This window comes from Anolis sagrei, chromosome 5 (genome assembly GCF_037176765.1).
Source record: "Anolis sagrei isolate rAnoSag1 chromosome 5, rAnoSag1.mat, whole genome shotgun sequence".
NCBI lineage: Eukaryota > Metazoa > Chordata > Lepidosauria > Squamata > Dactyloidae > Anolis > Anolis sagrei.
In genome coordinates, this window is record NC_090025.1 from 85,870,723 (window position 1) to 85,888,169 (window position 17,447).

The window sequence follows — 17,447 nt, forward strand, 5'->3', positions numbered from 1 at the left end:
TTTCTAATTAGGAATTTAATTGAAAATGCATATATTGTCTACCCATGCCTTGGAGCTCTTTCTTTTTGCTAAGAAATCATGTAGATAGTAATTTTTCGCCCAAACATTTAAGCACCTTCTTATGATAGTAAATTTCCCAGAGTTCCTGGTAAGAGAAGGAACATATTAATGAAATCTGCTTTGAAACAAATTTATATTTATTAACTACTAGCTGTCCCCTGCCACGCGTTGCTGTGGCCCAGTCTGGTGACCTGGAAAATAAAGTAATGAGAAAGTGCTGGTTTCTAATATATGTAGTCTTTATGCTTGTGGGTCAACAGTATTTCTTGCTGTTTCTTTGTCAGTGTTGATGTGGAGATTGTCTGGTTCACCTACTCTGGAACATGGAATATATAATTGTCCTTCTTTAGGGGAACCTTTCAAATATATGATATTATATCTCTGTGTGTGTGTGAATCATATATAACTATCTATATCTATGGCTGGATGACTCTTTGTCAGGAGGGCTTTGATTACGTTTTCTTGCCCTGATGAAGGGAGTTGGACTGGATGGCCTTAAGTATTTTCTGTTGGTCATCAAGGTTCTGTGTGGGAAGTTTGCCCCAATTCTGTCGTTGGTGGGGTTCAGAATGCTCTTTGATTGTAGGTGAACTATAAATCCCAGTAACTATAACTTCCAAATGTCAGGGTCTATTTCCCCCAAACTCCATCTGTGTTCATATTTGGGCATATGGGGTATTTGTGCCAAATTTGGTCCAGATCCATCATTGTTTGATCCACAGTGCTCTCTGGATGTAGGTGAACTACAACTCCCAAACTCAAGGTCAATGCCCACCAAACCCTTCTAGTGTTTTCTGTTGGTCAGGGGAGTCCTGTGTGCCATATTTGGTTCAATTCCATAATTGGTGGAGTTCGGAATGGTCACATTTGGGCATATTGAGTATTCGTGTAGAGTTTGGTCCAGATCCATCATTGTTTGATCTCTGGATGTAGGTGAACTACAACTCCAGAACCAAAGGACACTGCCCACCAAACCCTTCCAGTATTTTCTGTTGGTCATGGGAGAAATGTGTGCCAAGTTTGTTTCAATTCCATTGTTGTTGGGGTTCGGAATGCAGTTTGATTGTTGGTGAACTATAAATCCTAGCAACTACAACTCCCAAATGACAAAAGCAATTTTTTTGAGTGAAGGACATACATTGGTTTGTTAGGTGTCTTGTGTCCAAATTTGGTGTCAATTCATTCAGTAGTTTTTGAGTTCTGTTAATCCCACAAACGAACATTACATTTTTATTTATATAGATAATAGTGTTTTGAATTCTGTAACTAGCCACTTTGAAAACATTTGGAATGCTATATATTGAAATGATTTTTGCTCCCTTCTTCATGGTTGCTCATGAAATAAAATGTGAACAGTTGTAGGGTTATTTGGGATTCATTGTTATACAATGTGCTGCATCCAGTTCGTGTACTGTCCATAAAATAGATAAAAGCTTTGCCATGTTGTTTAAATAGTTTACTTTATTGGATATTAAAACTTTTATGATTAAAATATGAGTCTGCTTGTGATGATATTTTTATTGATAGTAATTCAGAATAAAATTTCCTTTAAAGAATTTCACTTATAAAAGTGCCTTCCAAAATAATGCTTCCTATCAAATGTTCAGTATGTACAGACAAAAATGTAGTGTTTTCATCTGTTTTTCAATAATTTTGCTTGTCTTTACCCCCTTTTAGCGCAGGGTGTGGAAGAACAGGAGCCATCTGTGCCATAGATTATACATGGAATTTGTTGAAAGCTGGGGTAAGGAGGATTTATAGCAATCTAAATGCTGAAAAACTAGGTCATCTTATGGCAGTGATTAAAGCAGCAATTTTATAGTAGAATAATAGATCTGTAGTCCATGTGGAAAATTGAGAATCATTTGAAAATGAGATTTGAGTGAACTAGTACCCTTTGTCATTTAGTTTTCCTGAGAATAATACCAAGACTCCTTTGTGCTTTCAATTCTTAAATCATAAAATCAGAATTGAAATATCTTAGTATATGCAAATATTGAAAGCTGAAGCATTTTGTGACTGTTTAGATAATATTTGAAACAAAGCAATTTCTCCTTTTGCTCTTTTCTATCACAGAAAATACCAGAGGAGTTCAATGTGTTCAGTTTAATTCAAGAAATGAGGACACAGAGACATTCTGCAGTACAAACGAAGGTAATATTGCCTTTATACAAAAGAGCACTTCTATGACAGTGGCATGAGTGTTTGGGTAAAACTGGCTTTCTGAAATTATATATCTATATGCTAATCTTGGTCTTTATTTTGTACATAGGAACAGTATGAACTTGTTCATCGAGCCATTGCACAGTTGTTTGAAAAACAACTACAAAAATATGAGAGTTGTGCAAACTTGAAAATTGCAGATGGCCTGGTATGTGGATTTTTTTTGGCACCTTAAGAATATTTTAAATAGTAACATTTCCTTGGAGTATAATTGCTTTTGTTTTGTTTAGTGGTGATCAGGGATTAGACATTACTGTTCTTTTTATGAGTTGTTTTTCTTACTTGGTCGATTGTCTCAGTACGATCCATAAATGTCTAGCTACTTCCAATCTAGAAAAATAGTTTACAATTAAAATCCTACCGTCTTGATTGTTGGTATATTTTTAGTATTTTTTCTTAAGGCTTCAGCATAGGGTTTATGGCTAGAAACTCAGTTTCTTTTCCCCTTGTTCCATCCCCATTTTATGCTTTCTTATATGCACCAGTATTCCAAGCAGTGGTGGAAATATTTTCTCCTCTCTGCAGTGATGTTTCCCATGTCATTGGACTCTTAGCCTGAACTTTGCAGGAGATCTCCAGTGTACTGAACCTAACATGGAGATAGATTTCAGAATTTTGGATAGTTATTTTAAAACATGGGCTCAAAACTAGAGCTAATTCATTGCACACTGATGTACAATCCATCAGCACCCCCTTTCTTTGTGATGTGATGAATCCCATTCTGGCGGGAGAAAGAGTCTCTTAAGGATACTGTGGAGGTATTGGTGGGATTCTAACTCTACAACAGGGGTGTTAAATTTGTGGCCCTCCAGGTGTTTGGACTTCGGCTCCCAGAATTCCTTGCTATTGGACAAGTTGGCTATGGTTTTTAGGAGTTGGCGTCCAAATTTCTGGAGGACTACAAGTTTGACACCTTTGCTCTAGAAGAAGATAGGCTCTCAAAGATATATATCATACTGTCATTCTTAACTGTCATCTATCACATGCCAGACTAGGATCTAAAATAAAGATAAATTGCTAGTTAGCTCTTTGCAATATTTCTGGGTAATTATGCTGAAAAAGAGGCTCTGCGTGAATTCCAACCTTGTGTGATGGGCTTCAGTGAGAAGTGTCTTACATGCCCTGCGGAAAACTGATAGGTCTCGCAAGAATTGGACGTCAGGTGGTAGAGTATTCCAGAGTGATGGTGCCACTGCTGTAAAGGCTCTGCGTCTGGTTGCGGTTAAATGCAAGGTCTTGACACTGGGAATTTCCAATAGATTTTGGTCCTCAGAATGGAGGGATCTCTGGGGTTGGTAGGGGGTGAGGCGGTCCCTCAGGTACATCAGCCCCAGACCATGCAAGGCCTTAAAGGTGAGTACCATCACTTTGAAAGTGATCCAGTGCTCAATTGGTAACCAATGCAGCTGTAGTAAGATTGGTGTTATGTGGCATCTCATCTGAATTCCGCAAGAAGCCGAGCAGCTGCATTTTGAACCAACTTGAGCTTCCAGATCACCGACAGAGGAAGGCCAATGTAGAGAGCGTTACTGTAGTCCAGTATTGAGATGACCGTAGCCTGGATCACTGTAGCTAGGTCGTCCCTGGACAGGTAGGGGGCCAGCCGTCTAGCCTGCCGCAGATGAAAAAAGGCGGTTCTGCTAACGGTGGAGACCTGTGCCTCCATCGTCAGCAGAGGATCCAAAAGGACTCCCAGACTCTTTACCAATGATGACGGGCATAGCGCCTCGCCATCCAGGGCAGGCAGCTGGATATCCCCACTGCCCGGTCGACCCAGCCATAGGATCTCCATCTTTGCTGGATTCACCCTCAACCTGCTTGCACGCAGCCATCCAGTAACGGCCTCGATGCACTGACGAAAATAATCGGGTACAGAGTCTGGTCTGCCCTCCATCCTCAGCACCAGCTGAGTGTCATCAGCGTACTGATAACACTCCAGGCCAAAACCTCAATTATGTACCTAAAGGGATTCCCATGACAACTTTGATATCTGTATGAGTACCCTTGGAGAAGATGATATAGTAGTTTGAGTGTTAGACTAGGACTCTGGGAAACCAGGGTTTGAACCCCTACTAAGACAAAGAAACCCCTGAGTGGCATTGAACAAGTTGGGGTAAGGAGGATTTATAACTATCTAAATGCTGAAAAACTAGGTCATCTTATGACAGTGATTAAAGAAGCGATTTTATAGTAGAGTTATAGATCTGTAGTCCTCAAACAGATGAAGTATTTGTCTTCTCCGCGAAGCTCTTTGGTTTGAAGTAAAAGGCTTCTGAAACTCTACACTCAGTGGAAGGTTTGAGGAAGCATTGAATATGCAAATGAAAGCATTTTGGTGTTAGTTATCAGTGTTGATGCCATTCTAAGAAGAAGCTGGTGAGAGGAATCCTAGAATGTTTTTACAGTGTTTGCCAGTATTGTTCATCTGAGTTCTCCATGAATGAGAGAGTGACAAGGAGAGGTGTGTGTCAATATTCAAGTACAGCAGAAATAGTGTGAGTCATACTACTACTTCTCTTGCAGAAGAAAATCTTGACATTTGTCCATTAAGGCACATGCACAGCATACATGGAATACAAAGGAATTTCACCTGCAAGGTTTTAGAGGAATCCAGAAATGATGCTTTTCCACTGGTTCTAAAGCAGGGGCGTCAAACTCATTTTCACCAAGGGCCACATCAGCCTTCAAAGAGGATCTGTAGATACAGAGGACCAACTATATATATATATATATATATATATATATATATATATATATAGTTGTGGCGCAGCTGGCTGAGTGTCAGCTGCATTAAGATCACTCTGACCAAAAGGTCATGAGTTCGAAGCCAGCCCGGGTTGGAGTGGGTTTCCAACCAATTGTGTAGTCTGTTGTCGACCTTTGCAACCAGGGTTTGGGAGGAGTCTTTATTCTGGCCCATTCCTCTTCAGTCTCAATCCCCGGATTCCATTGTGGAAAGGAATCCCTGCTGTCATCACTAGCCAGTGATTGGAGATAAAGGCAGGAAGTCCTCCACTTTGAGGTTTGGTCTGCACACCATTCCTACTGGACGAAGTAATCCATGAACATAGTATAATATGCATGTAATCAGCTTTTGAAACTGAATAGATCAAGCTCTAGACCAGGGGTCCTCAAACTATGGCCCGGGGGCCGAATACGGCCCTCCAAAATCATTTACCCGGCCCCCACTCAGGGTCAACCTAAATCTGAAACGACTTGAAAGCACACAACAACAATCCTATCTCATCAGCTAAAAGTAGGCCCACACTTCCCATTGAAATACTAATAAGTTTATATTTGTTAAAATTGTACTTCATTTTAATTATTGTATTGTTTTAAAGTGTTTTTTGCACTACAAATAAGATATGTGCAGTGTGCATAGGAATTCATTCATTTTTTTTCCAAATTATAATTCGGCCCTCCAGCAGTTTGAGGGACGGTGATCTGGCCCTCTGTTTAAAAAGTTTGAGGACCCCTGCTCTAGACAGAATGCCTTGGCACCAAAGTGATTTTTTTCTTAAATTCAGCTACCAAAATACAACAGAACAATATTTGTCTAGGCAAATAGGCAAGAAGTTGGCTAAAGGCAATCTGCTTTAGGAAGGCAAATGGTTTTCTTCTTAAGACCACCATCTGTTCTTTGCCACTGTGGATGAGCTGATCTTTGGAACATGCATTATAAATGCTTGCAGTTTTGGTGTCCCGCCTACCCCCCCCCCCCCCCCCCCCATCTTGAGTACCAGAAGCGAATGTCTTAATCCACATGTTCAGTAGCCAGAACATTTGGTTTATTAATTGAATACACAGTGTGAAACATATTGGTCGCTTCCTTTAATGGGAAATGCTTGTGTTACAGGGATCATGAGTAAATATTTGACTGTCAGCAGTTAAAACACTTACCCTTGTGCCATGAGTGCAATTCTGTTGATGTTTTGTACTGACAACGGTGTATATGTACAATATACTGAATGAGGTGAGAATATGTAATACATTTGGCTGGTTCAATAGGTCACTGCTTTTTTATTAAATGACTAGCAGTCCCCTGCCACACGTTGCTGTGGCCCAGTCTGGTGATCTGGAAAATAAAGTAATGAGAAAGTGTTGGTTTCTAATATATGTAATTCCTTTATGCTTGTGAGTAAACAGTATTTCTTGTTGTTTCTTTGTCAGTGTTGATGTGGAGAGTGTCTGGTTTGCCTACTCTGGAATATGCAACGTATCATAGTCCTTCTTTAAGGGTCTCTTCCAAATCTATGATACTATATCTGTGTGTGTGTGTATGTGTGAGAATCATATCTATCTATCTATATTTATGACTGGATGGCTCTTTGTCAGGAGGGCTCTGATTACATTTTCTTGCCCTGGTGAAGAGAGTTGGACTGGATGGCCTTAAGTATTTTCTGTTGGTCATGGAAGTCCTGTATGCCATGTTTGGTTCAATTCCATCATTGGTGGGTTTCAGAATGCTCTTTAATTGTAGTGAACTATAAATCCCAGTAACTACAAATCCCAAATGTCAAGGTCTATTTCCTCCAAACTCCATCTGTGTTCATATTTAGGCATATGGAATTTTTGTGTCAAGTTTGGTCCAGATCCATCATTGTTTGAGTCCACAGTGCTCTCTGGATGTAGGTGAACTACAACTCCCAAACTCAAGGTCAATGCCCACCACACCCTTCCAGTGTGTTCTGTATGCCATGGAAGTCCTTTATGCCATGTTTGGTTCAATTCCATCATTGGTGGAGTTCAGAATGTTCTTTGATTGTAGGTGAACTATAAATCCCAGCAACTACAACTCCCAAATGTCAAGGTCTATTTCCCTTACAACTACAACTCCCAAACTCACGGTCAATGCCCACCAAACCCTTCCAGTGTGTTCTGTATGCCATGGAAGTCCTGTATGCCATGTTTGGTTCAATTCCATCATTGGTGGAGTTCATAATGCTCTTTGATTGTAGGTGAACTATAAATCCCAGCAACTACAACTCCCAAATGTCAAGGTCTATTTCCCTTAAACTCCACTGTGTTTGAGTCCACAGTGCTCTCTGGATGTGGGTGAACTACAATTCCCAAACTCAAGGTCAATGTCCACCAAACCCTTCCAGTTTTTTCTGTTGGTCATGGGAGCCCTGTGTGCTAAGTTTGGCCCAATTCCATCATTGGTGAAGTTCAGAATGCGCTTTGATTGTAGGTGAACTATAAATCCCAGCAACTACAACTCCCAAATGACAAAATCAATTTTTTTGAGTGAAGGACATACATTAGATTGTTAGGTGTCTTGTGTCCAAATTTGGTGTCAATTTCCCCAGTGGTTTTTGAATTCTGATGGTATCACAAACGAACATTACATTTTTATTTATATACATTTAAGTCCTAGACTTGTATTCATTGATCTCCAGCAATCTACTTGTGGCTCCATTTTTTCTTTGACCCCCTCCTTGTTGCAAATAAGCTGGTTTGCTCTCATTGTCCTTGTAACCTTCTTCCAAATTCTCTGTTTATTGTCTTGAAATAGCATCTTTCATCTTAAAACAAAGTGTTTTCTCAGAACTGAATTATGAGTCACTTTTACAGCCAATGTATATATTGCATCATTTCTGCAATTCATGATTATTTCTCATCTTACTGCATGTCTTGTTCCTTTTATCTGCCAAGTTCAATGATTTTTGCCCAGGAAACATACATATATAGCTTGCTATTACTTCATTATCACATACAACATCCAAATGTTGCCTCATTCCCTATAAATAAAGATGTGATTTAATTGGACTTGTTTTGAGATGGAAAAACCAGGAGGAAAAAATAAGGACCCCCTCCCTCGAATATTTGCTTGTCTCCAGAAACTGTTTACTGTTCTCCCCTTTCCTCTGTTGATGTATATTGAATAAGGACGTTGTAGGTAACTGTTTACTTTGCTTGTTGTAAGCAGGCACACACAGCTACAGTTGGATTGGATAGAGCTAAGTCTCATTTTTTCCCTGCTCAGGCTTTATTGTACTGTTTTACCACAGACATACTTCTATTACTTAGTACTGAAAGTTTGTGTATTGTGCAGTCTTTTCTATCCGTCCTGGGCCCGGTCCTGTTCAACATCTTTATTAATGACTTAGATGAAGGGCTAGAAGGCATGATCATCAAGTTTGCAGACGACACCAAATTGGGAGGGATAGCCAATACTCTAGAGGACAAGAGCAGGATTTAAAACGATCTTGACAGATTAGAGAGATGGGCCAAAACTAACAAAATGAAGTTCAACAGTGACAAATGCAAGATACTCCACTTTGGCAGGAAAAACGAAATGCAAAGATACAGAATGGGGGACAATGCCTGGCTTGAGAACAGTATGTGTGAAAAAGATCTTGGTGTCCTCGTGGACAACAAGTTAAACATGAGTCAACAATGTGATGTGGCGGCAAAAAAAGCCAATGGGATTTTGGCCTGCATCCATAGGAGCATAGTGTCTAGATCTAGGGAAGTCATGCTACCCCTCTATTCTGCTTTGCTTAGACCACACCTGGAATATTGTGTCCAATTCTGGGCACCACAATTCAAGAGAGATATTGACAAGCTGGAATGTGTCCAGAGGAGGGCAACTAAAATGATCAAGGGTCTGGAGAACAAGCCCTATGAGGAGCAGCTTAAGGAGCTGGGCATGTTTAGCCTGAAGAAGAGAAGGCTGAGAGGAGATATGATAGCCATGTATAAATATGTGAGAGGAAGCCACAGGGAGGAGGGAGCAAGCTTGTTTTCTGCTTCCTTGGAGACTAGGACGCGGAACAATGGCTTCAAACTACAAGAGAGGAGATTCCATCTGAACATGAGGAAGAACTTCCTGACTATGAGAGCCGTTCAGCAGTCGAACTCTCTGCCCCGGAGTGTGGTGGAGGCTCCTTCTTTGGAAGCTTTTAAACAGAGGCTGGATGGCCATCTGTCAGGGGTGATTTGAATGCAATATTCCTGCTTCTTGGCAGGAGGATGGACTGGATGGCCCATGAGGTCTCTTCCAACTCTTTGATTCTATGATTCTAGTGAGGTCTGTTGGAACTAGGAAAAGGGGTTTATATATCTGTGGAATGACCAGGGTGGGACAAAGGACTCTTGTCTGTTGTAGCTAGGTGTGAATGTTTCAACTGACCACCTTGATTAGCACTTGATAGCCTGGCAGTACCTGGGGCAATATTTTGTTCAGAGGTGTTTAGATGTCCTTGTTTGTTTCTTTTCTGTTGTTTTGCCACGCCATCAAATTCTAATCAAGGTGGTCAGTTGAAACATTCACACATAGCTCCAACAGACAGGAGACCTTTGTCCCACCCTGGTCATTCCACAGATATATAAACCCCTTTTCCTAGTTCCAACAGACCTCACTACCTCTGAGGATGCTTGCCATAGATGAGGGTGAAATATCAGGAGAGAATGTCTCTAGAACATGGCCATATAGCCCGAAAAAACCTAAAACAACCCAGTGATTCCGGCCATGAAAGCCTTCGACAAAATATGAGTGGTTTGTAAGTCTCAATTTTGGATTCTTGTTTACAACCTTCTTTTAAAAGTGCTTATTAAAATGGAATCCTGTGCAATTAATGTATCAATGACTATGTTACATTTTAAATATTCATTCTATTTCTTTTTTTGGTTCAGCTTTCTGTGGATGTGTTTCTTACATTTTGAATAATTTTCTTGTTAGAATGAAGTTAACACAGAAAATACGGAGAGTTCTGCAGACCTTGAGAAACAGGATTCTCCTCCACCAAAGCCACCTCGAACTCGCAGGTACTCCTGATACAAAGCAAATGACTCCGTTAATTCATTTTAGACTCCTCTGCTCATAATATCTGGAGATACTTTGACTTTCGGATGGCTCTGTGTAGACAAACTATATTTTATATACTGAATTCTTTAAAACATCTGAAGAGATCAGGGGTGGAATGTGTGACTTTCTAAATTGGGAGGTGTGGCGCCCTTCATCCACACAATTGATGCTGACTATGGCTGGTAATGGTTGCAATCCAGAAATATCTGAAAAGCCACATATATGTTTACTATCGTTATTTCAGCATAGTGAGGTTTCTATTGTAGAATTATAAGTACAATAAATTTTATAATAAATTTTAGCCATCTCTCATCAGTGAAGCAGAATACAGTAGTAAGGAAGTAGTCGAAACCATCTTTGATTTTCTCTGTGACCAGAGAAAATATTGGGGGGATATTGAAAATATGACATCATGCATTCATCTAATATTAGTGGATTTCTGTATAGTCCTGGCAATCATTTCTTCAAATTACGCTATCTCTCGTTAAGTATCACATTTCACCCAATGAGTTCAAAAACCTTAGTAGTAATCGTTGCACTTTTCACCGGAAGCAATTTGAGTCATTAGGTTGTGGGAACTGGCTGTTTGTGCTCCATTCTGTGACCCAGGCCTTTTGTAGTTTCTAGTGGATCGTGTAAGACATTATTGAATTTAATTTCTTTCCCACAACAGCCTTTGCCTTTGTGTACGCTCTTACATCATGATAGGGAGTTTTGTGAAAAAGAACTATAGTGGAACTTGGCATCATTTATTGTATTATTTCTTATCTATCTGACAGTAAATTCATGGGAGCGTGCAGTTCAAAATAATGACATAGTATAATGGGTATCTGAAAATAGGGTTGTTGAGGGTGAAAAAAGAAGGTAACCAAATTCAGTTGACATTTCTGCGTATCTAATGTTTTGTGATTTCTGTGTGCTAAGAAAGGTTAAATATTCCTTATCTGGAATTCCAAAATACTGTAAAATCCAAAATTGTGCACATGAGTGGCTATGATAGTGACACTAAGCGCTTTCGGATGGTTCAATGCACACAAACTTCATTTATTAAAATATTGTATACAATTATCCTCAGGCCTGGTGAATGAAGTGTATACAAAACATCAGTGAATTTCATGTTTGGCTTCACTCCTATCTCAGATATTTCATTATGTATGTATATGCAAATATAATTATTCCAAAATTTTGAAAACTCCGAATTCCAAAACACTTCTGGTCCGAAGCAATTTAGGTAAGGGATACTCAACCTATACAGTATAGAAATTAACATCTGACATTAACTTTTAAAAAGTGCAATCTATTGTAGAGCTCAGTTCTTGTGGGTTTTTTCGGGCTATATGGCCATGTTCTAGAGGCATTTCTCCTGACGTTTCGCCTGCATCTGTGGCAAGCATCCTCAGAGGTGAGGTCCTCACGTCTGAGGATGCTTGCCATAGATGCAGGCGAAACGTCAGGAGAAATGCCTCTAGAACATGGCCATATAGCCCGAAAAAACCCACAAGAACTGAGTGATTCCAGCCATGAAAGCCTTCGACAATATATTGTAGAGCTATTTGTTCTCCAGATTTAGTTTGCACAGGTTTGCTAAATCTAAATTTATAATTGTGTAAATTTGTATCGTGGATCCCCTGTGGCGCAGTGGGTTAAACCACAGAGCTGCTGAACTTGTTGACCAAAAGGTCGCAAGTTCGAATCCGGGGAGTGCCATGAGCTTCCGCTGTCAGCCCCAGCTTCTGCAACCTAGAAGTTCAAAAACATGCAAATGTGAGTAGATCCATAGGTACCGCTCTGGCGAGAAGGTAGCAATGCTCCATGCAGTCATGCTGGTCACATAGCCTTGGAGGTGTCTACGGACAACGCTGGCTCTTCGGCTTAGAAATGGAGATGAGTACCAACCCCCAGAGTCGGACATGACTGGACTTATATTTATTTATTTTATTTATTTGTCGTGTCAGGGCAACCAGTCAATTATATTACATTTCTAACAGAACAAAGCAAACAGACAAAATACAAAATTTGTGAGTTTGGTAGTTGATTGACCAGCATGACTGGACTTAATGTCAAGGGACAACCTTTACCTTACCTAAATCTGTATCAGTGTAAACAGAAGGGGAGCAAGAGAAGAAAAGGAAATAAAAAGTTTCGTGGCACTCTTAAGATTAACTTTAGTTTGGAGTGAAAACTCCATGAAGGTTAATGTTAAAATAACTAGTTAGCATTAAAGGTATTGCACAATTTGGTCACTTTGAAAAATATTATTTCATTATGACTCAGTGAAAACTATTATAGGAAGCATATGAAGTAATGTGCTGAGATGATGTTATATGGCTTCTTTTCAAGTATTCCATCTAGTCAGTATTCCACCTTTCCAAATGAATTAACATCAGAATGGCACTTCAATGTTTCAAAAAACTTGCCAAAAGCTGATGCAATCTCCGCTTATTATTTTGTTACCTTTGCCCCCAACACATTTTCCAGATTTGACCACAAGAGGGCAGGTTGACTGCTCGCTAAAGTAAAATTGACATTACTGTAGGTAATCTAAACTCAAAATAATGGGTTCCAGTGATTTCCTATAGGCCATAGAAGATGCCTTTTCCTCTGAGTTAATCCTTAAGGCAGGGGTCCTCAAACTTTTTAAACAGAGGGCCAGGTCACAGTCCCTCAAACTGTTGGAGGGCTGGATTTTAATTTGAAAAAAAACATGAATGAATTCCTATGCACATTGCACATATCTTATTTGTAGAGCAAAAGACACTTAAAAACAATACAATAATTAAAATGAAGAACAATTTTAACAAATATACACTTACTAGTATTTCAGTGGGAAGTGTGGGCCTACTTTTGGGTGATGAGATAGGATTGTTGTTGTCATTGTGCGCTTTCAAGTCATTTCAGACTTAGGTTGACCCTGAGCGAGGACCGGGTAAATGATCTTGGAGGGCCACATCCGGCCCCTGGGCCTTAGCTTGAGGACCCCTGCTCTAGACCATGGCCATACAGCCCAAAAAAACCTACAACAACCCATTTCAGACTTAGCTTGACCCTGAGCGAGGGCCAGATAAATGACCTTGGAGGGCCATATCAGGTCCCCGGGCCTTTGTTTGAGGACCCCTGCCTTAAGGTATCCTTAAGGTATTTCTGGATTGACCTTTAGTCATAATTTGTTGTCAACACTAATGATGTTGGGGGGGAAAGTTATGGCTCTTGCAATTATTTGCCAAATTATACTTAAACATCTCAGTTTTTGTGTCTAAAATATGGCTCTTTTTAATTGTCTTGAAAGTCTGGAGCTTCTTTTCCAGTGCTTGCACAAAATTGGTAAGATGTTTATAATGCTTTGAATCTTTATTGATAACATACTTAGACAATAATTATGCTTTAGTTGCCTTGTAGAGGGTGATGTTAAAGAAGAAATCCTTCAGCCACCAGAGCCTCATCCAGTACCGCCCATTCTGACACCATCGCCTCCTTCAGCCTATCCCACGGTCACAACAGTTTGGCAGGACAATGATAGATACCACCCAAAGCCTGTATTGCATATGGTTTCTTCAGAACATCCAACTGACCTCAATGAAAACTACAATAAATCAACAGAACACCCAGGGAAGAGTGAAGTCTCTGAACATACAGAGAAAAAGCTGGAGCGCAACTTGAGCTTTGAAATTAAAAAGGTACCTCTCCAAGAGGGACCAAAGAGCTTTGACGGCAACACCCTCTTGAATCGCGGACATGCAATTAAAATTAAAACTGGCTCATCTTGTGTTGTAGATAAGACTGTCAAACCACAGGAGATCGGCTCAGGAGATGCACCCACAGATTCCTTACAAAACTCTTGTGTAGAATGCAATGTACAACCACTTAATAAATCTGTAGCATCCTCATCAGAAGGTTGTCAGTGTATAGGAGGTTCTGATGCTCTGCAAAGACCAGATTGTTTACCTCTTAAAGAGAAAGGGCATGCAACATGGTCATTACAAGGAACGAACAACATACATCCCGTACCAGAGGACACATCTTCAGTTGTTTTATGTCATGGTGTTAAAAATCTGTCATTAGTACCGGATGCACAGTCTCAAACGGATCTCCCTTCCATTGAACCAGCCAATCATCACAGTGGCATGCTTTCAATAAGAGCTCCCCTTTGTTTTACAAATCCTCTACATTCTGATGATTCTGATACAGATGAAAAAGATGCCGATGGATGTGTGACACAAAACATGTCTAATGTTTCAACTGCGAGTGCCACAGTTTCTGCAGCAGCCAGTGCAGAAAATGTTTCTAGTAGAAAAGTATTGCCAATGTCCATTGCAAGGCAGGATAACCCACCCACAAGACATTCTAGAGGTGATAAAGGTAAGATGTGCTTGATTTCACATATATTTTATATATATTAGCTGTCCCCTGCAACACGTTGCTGTGGCTCAGTCTGTGTATGTTTGTGTGTATATTTTTGTGTATATGTGTATATATGTGTGTTTGCATATGTGTGTGTGTGGTTTTGTGAATGCATTGTAATTTTTGTTTTGGCTTTTAAGTTTCTTCCAGTGTGTTTTTCAGTGTTTTTATGAGTGAAGGACATACATTGGGTTGTTAGGTGTCTTGTGTCCAAATTTGGCATCAATTTGTCCAGTGATTTTTGAGTTATGTTAATCCCACAAACGAACATTACATTTTTATTTATATCTAGCTGTTCCCTGCTACGCATTGCTGTGGCCCAGTCTGTGTATGTCTGTTTTGTGTGTATATATGTGCGTGTGTATATGTGTATATTTGTGGGTTTGTGCATGCGTTATAATGTAATTTTTGTTTTTTGGCTTTTTAAGTCACTTCTGCTGTGTTTTTCATTGTTTTTATGAGTGATGGTCACTCGTTGGCCTGAGAGGTGTATTGTGTCCAGATTTGGTGGCAATTTGTCCAGTGGTTTTTGAGTTGTGTTAATCCCACAAATGAACATTACATTTTTATTTATTTAGATAGATAGAAAGATAGATAGATAGATAGTGTTTAGAATGAAAGGTTATCTTTTTGGTCCTTTCCTTTCCCTGCACCCCATCTTGAATATTAAAGGCTCATGGTTTTTGAAGAGAGTTCTGTGCAGTGCTTCTATCCATCTTTGTTCCCTCATTTTCCACTTCCATAATACTGTGTTGTTATAAATTATGTTTGGGACTTGAGCATTCCAATCTATTACCCTTTCCTCTATCCGCAACACTTTTGACACTCTGGAAGCTGATGGGTCCTTGTTGTGGTTGTCTTTTGGATTAAAAATGTAATTTGCTGGTTTATACAATTCTGCATATCTAGGAACTCTACTTATTTATTTGTTTATCATGTTGGGAGCAACCAGACATTTGTATTACATTTTTAACAAAACAAACAAACAGACAAAACACAGAGTTTGCAAGCTTGGTAGTTGATTAAATGTCCTTTGACCATCTGGCCACTTGGAGTGCCTCTGGTGTTGCCACAAGGAGGTCCTCCATTGTGCATGTAGCAGGGCTCAGGTTGCATTGCAGCAGGTGGTCAGTGGTTTGCTCTTCTCCACACTTGCATGTCATGGATTCCACTTTGTAGCCCCATTTCTTAAGGTTGTCTCTGCATCTCGTGGTGCCAGAGCGCAGTCTGTTCAGCGCCTTCCAAGTCACCCGGTTTTCTGTGTGCCCAGGGGGGAGTCTCTAATTTGGTATCAGCCATTGATTGAGGTTCTGGGTTTGAGCCTGCCACTTTTGGACTCTCGCTTGCTGAGGTGTTCCAGCGAGTATCTCTGTAGATCATAGAAAACTATTTCTTCATTTAAGTCGTTGACATGCTGGCTGATACCCAAACAAGGGATGAGCTGGAGATGTCACTGCCTTGGTCCTTTCACTATAGGAACTCTACTAACTCTATAGAAAAAGGAACCCAACTCCACATGTTAGAGTGGTGGTAGCATTATACCCTGATAGATGCAGGATTGCCACTCCAAATAGTATTGCAGTTTCTGTTTCCATCCAATCTGGAACCATAACCTTGCAGTGGTGTTTATGGTTCACTCAGCTATGAAAATGACCATGCTTGGAAACCATGTTCCCTTCATTGAATCTGAAATGAGGAAACCAAATACATCAAGTGACAGTGAAACATAGAAAGGATTCAAATGGACAAAACTAAAATGAAGCAAAACAGATGCATCTTTACCATGGTTGAGTTTTATTAATTTTAGAATTTGTTGTCTTTAAATATGTGTTGGTTAAGCGAGTTTTAATTAAAAGGAAAAAAATAGTGTCCTTGTCCAAATTTCAGTTGACTGTTGAAATAACACATAACACATGTCATTGCTGAAAATATTCCTCTTCACAAAAACATATTGTGGTACATGAAACTTCAGCCTTTTTTGCAGTTGCCTTACTTCTTACATTCCTTTTTTGCAATTGCTGGATATCTTGGCAGATGTTTGCTGCTTCAGGCAAAATTGTTTAAATTGGCTCATAAATGCCATTGCGAGTTTTAGTCCAACCCCATTTAATTGGTGCTGGAAATTCTTGTCTTAGTAGGATTGCGTGTCTCCACATAGGATATCTTTGGTGAATAGGTCTTTTAATACATCCCTCTGAAGTTGTCCTTGCAGGTGGGACTAATTTCATGTACCGTATATACTCGAGTATAACCGACCCGAACATAATCCGAGGCACCAATTTTACCACAAAAAACTGCAAAAATGTATTGACTCGAGTATAAGCCGAGGGTGAAAAAATTAATAATAATAGAGTAAATAATAGAAATTTAATAATATTGTTAATAAGAAAGTAATAAATGTAATAATAACAATAATAGAGTAAAATAATAAATGTAATAATAATAATAAATAGAGTAAAATAATAAAAATAATAATAGAGGAAAATAATGTAAATGTAATAATAATAATAGAGGAAAATAAAAATGTAATAAAAATATTAATAACAGAGTAAAATAATAAATAACCTTGACTCGAGTATAAGCCGAGGAGAACTTTTTAAGCCTAAAAAAGGGGCTGAAAAATTAAGCTTATACTCAAGTATATACAGTAATTATTATTTGCAAATAACTTCTCTTTAGCATTCAAATACTAAATGTTGTATTTGTCTGTTTTAGCATTAGCTGATATAATAATAATAATTCTTATCTGTCCTCATGACTTGAGGTTACAGAATAATTTAAAATTCACAAACATTGAAAAAAATACCACAAATGCACATGTTAAAATGTATTTCTATAAAAAGATACATATTATAATGCATTTCAATAAAATACATATTGAAATACACAAAATGGAGATGAGTTTAAAATTCATACTTAGCTTAAAACTGGCTGGGTAGGCTTGTGGATAAAGGTA

At 39.2% G+C, this 17,447-nt stretch overlaps 1 protein-coding gene across 1 annotated transcript in view; it reads left to right on the top strand.

Moving 5' to 3' along the window:
- PTPN12 (protein tyrosine phosphatase non-receptor type 12) overlaps positions 1–17,447 on the top strand; it is an 88,294-nt gene that overhangs the window by 57,479 nt on the left and 13,368 nt on the right. Inside the window, exons 9-13 of the mRNA XM_067468830.1 lie at positions 1,738–1,804; positions 2,137–2,214; positions 2,333–2,431; positions 9,968–10,053; positions 13,479–14,449. Coding sequence (XP_067324931.1) covers positions 1,738–1,804; positions 2,137–2,214; positions 2,333–2,431; positions 9,968–10,053; positions 13,479–14,449 — 1,301 coding nt within the window. The remainder of the gene's footprint in view (positions 1–1,737; positions 1,805–2,136; positions 2,215–2,332; positions 2,432–9,967; positions 10,054–13,478; positions 14,450–17,447) is intronic.